The 2,860-nt window shown below is 45.6% G+C and overlaps 1 protein-coding gene across 1 annotated transcript in view; it reads left to right on the top strand.

The window, feature by feature from the left end:
* LOC111973179 (plexin domain-containing protein 2-like) overlaps positions 1-2,860 on the top strand; it is a 199,547-nt gene that overhangs the window by 132,451 nt on the left and 64,236 nt on the right. The window contains exons 10-11 of the mRNA XM_024000446.2: positions 508-568; positions 924-1,056. Coding sequence (XP_023856214.1) covers positions 508-568; positions 924-1,056 — 194 coding nt within the window. The remainder of the gene's footprint in view (positions 1-507; positions 569-923; positions 1,057-2,860) is intronic.

Genomic DNA, 2,860 nt, shown 5'->3' with positions numbered 1-2,860 from the left:
AAATCTAAATAATGTCAGAGGGCTTACTGAAGAGAGTGATAGGGAAGGGGAAGATATTAGTCATTATGATCTGTGAACAAGAGGAAGAATGAGAGCCCACAGAGTTTATTCGTCACCTCGGGTTGGGAGGCATGACACAGGCATTACCTATTCCCCCTTTCCCCCTTCCCATTTCCTTTCACCCCCTCCACCAACCCCTGTACTCTGAGCAGTTTGACCCAGTGAACTTCCTCTTCACAAATCCCCCCCATATTCTAATAATKATGGGCTGTTCCCCCTTTGGATTTGCTGTATTTTGGACTCCCAGAAAGGTGGGGGGTCTGATTGGATTATTTTGGTTTCATGTAACATCTGCAGGTCGACAGAGCTGGATGTATCTGTTAGTATAATTGATGTTTTAGAGATTTATCCAAATCCATCTTTGATTGCGGTTGATCCTTTTTAGTGATGCATGTCTAGTGTTCATCTTCCTAAGCTCTTTCTGAATCTCCTCTCATCTGGTTTCAGGTGTTCCAGTGGGTTTGACCGCCATCGGCAGGACTGGGTGGATAACAGCTGTCCTGATGAGGTGAATAGCATCCTGGCTGATGGAAACGACTAGCTTTCTAATATGAATCGCGAGTGAGTGGGGGTATGGTGGGATGTGTGCGTGCGTGCGTGTGTGTGTGCGTGTGCATCGGCTGTAATGTTTTTCTGCCAGGTTGATGGATGCTCTGGTCTGCTACATGCAAACCAGGGATGCCTCAGTTACTCCTCTCACTATCTACATTTAACTAATCTAAATGTATAAATGTATAAATGTAAATGTATTTATCTAACTATATCTAACTAACTATCTATCTATCGCTCACTCTCTCTTATTTGAAAAGTACCCGTATGTCTACGTTGCATGAGAAAGAGGACTCTTGTATGCTGTCTTGCAGACCAAAGACAAAAGCTGTGATATCATCAACACCACACAACTCTATCCGTTCACCACCGCGCTAGTTGCCAAGACAACAGGCCAGAGCAGAAGCAGAGGAGAGACCACCACAGCCGGAGAGATGCACCAAACAGGTGGGCAGCAGCGTCATGGTAGCAGCATCACAAAATATGGTACAAGTTTTATTGGGCACAGCACCAGACAGCCACAAAGCGCCGCGCAAGCTTATAATGGACCTACTGAGCTGACATACAACAATTACGATGTAGTCGCACTGTCTCACGCGTATTAAGCCTTATCTTTTCATACAATTCCCCAGTTGGGACAGAGCTTAACAGAAAGCACGCTCAGCTGTCAGATTTATAAGGAGTAGATCTCATCAGAGAGGCACGTGATTCCTTTGACTTTGACGCTTCCCTTGTGAATGAAGACCGATGGATATAAACTGTCGCAGTTTGAGTTGGTATTTTATGTCTAGCATCGTTATAAGCGGGTTCTACCAGGGTTTGTGCAACTGTGAGCGCGTGCTGTGGCAGCGATCGCAAGAGGATGCAGAGGCGCCAGGGATTGTTGTGTTTTTGGGTTTGTTGTCGGAACAGCCTTTAAGCAGACGCCTTATTGCAGACCGGGTTCAACTGATGTTCGGTAGTGTCTTTTTCAATAGTGCGCCGCGGGTCTTCGCCAATGGGACCACACGTTCTTGACCTTGCAATGCCTGCACCACCGCACGCACCACTAGCATCACCACCGCTGGACGGTTCCGACGCTACGAATAAGGGACCATCTATATAGTACCTAGGTGTCTGGCTAGAACTGGCAAACTTCACTTCAGCAGACGTCATAATCAAACATCTCCAATCCAAAATCAATCTCAGAGTCGCTTTCTATTTCGGCAACAAAGCCCCCTCACCTTCAGCCCGCCCGAAAGCTTACCCTAGTAAAACTACTATCCGCTACCATCCTCGACTTCGAGGCGATGTCATCTACAAAATAGCTTCCAAATACTCTACTCAGCAAACTGATGCAGTTTATCACAAGTGCCATCCGTTTTGTTACTAAAAGCACCTTATAACGACCACACACTGCGACCTGTATGCCACTAGTCGGCTGGCCCCTCGCTACATGTTCGTCGTCAGAGCCCACTGCTCCAGGTCATCTACAAGGCTATGCTAGGTAAAGTGCCGCCTTATCTCAGTTCACTTGTCACAGATGGCTACACCCACCCGTAAGCACGCGCTCCAGCCAGGTGTAATCTCACCCTGATCATCTCCCTAAGCCAAAACCTCATTTGACGCCTTCCTTCCCGATTTCTTGCCTGCGCCTGCACTTGGAACGAATTGCAAAAAAATCTCTGAGTTCGGAGACTTTTATCTCCCTCAACAACTTTAAAACATCTGCTATCGGCGACGCAGCTAACCGATCGCTGCAGCTGTACATAGATCCATCGGTATAAGCCCACCCAATCTTAACCTACTCACCCCATCTGCTTTTATTTATTTACTTTCTTCTGCTCTTTTCAGTGCACCAGCGTCATCTCTACTTGCCACATGATGCATCTGATCGATTTTACTCACTCCAGTGTTAATCTCGCTAAATTTAATTATTCATTTATTGGCCTACCTCCTCATGCCTTTTCACACATTCGAATCATAGCATCTCTTTTTCATAACCAATGTTATTACTTGTTTATTGTTACTCCATGTGTTAACTCTTGGTTTTGTCTGTTCACACGTTGCTATGCTTTTATCTTGGCCAGGCCGGAGTTGCAAATGAGAACTTGTTCTCAACTAGCCCTACCTGTGAGTAAATAAAGGTGAAATAGACTCAATTTTTTTGTAAATAAAAATTTAAAAAACAGAAAATGTGACTAAAGCATGAAGCAAGGTGTTGTTATGTGGAGGATGAGGGCTTGGCAGTAGGTATCAGTCCAGATAGGGC

Source organism: Salvelinus sp. IW2-2015, linkage group LG14, assembly GCF_002910315.2.
Source record: "Salvelinus sp. IW2-2015 linkage group LG14, ASM291031v2, whole genome shotgun sequence".
NCBI lineage: Eukaryota > Metazoa > Chordata > Actinopteri > Salmoniformes > Salmonidae > Salvelinus > Salvelinus sp. IW2-2015.
Note: the sequence above shows the minus strand (reverse complement) of the source record. Positions and strands in the feature narration are given on the sequence as shown.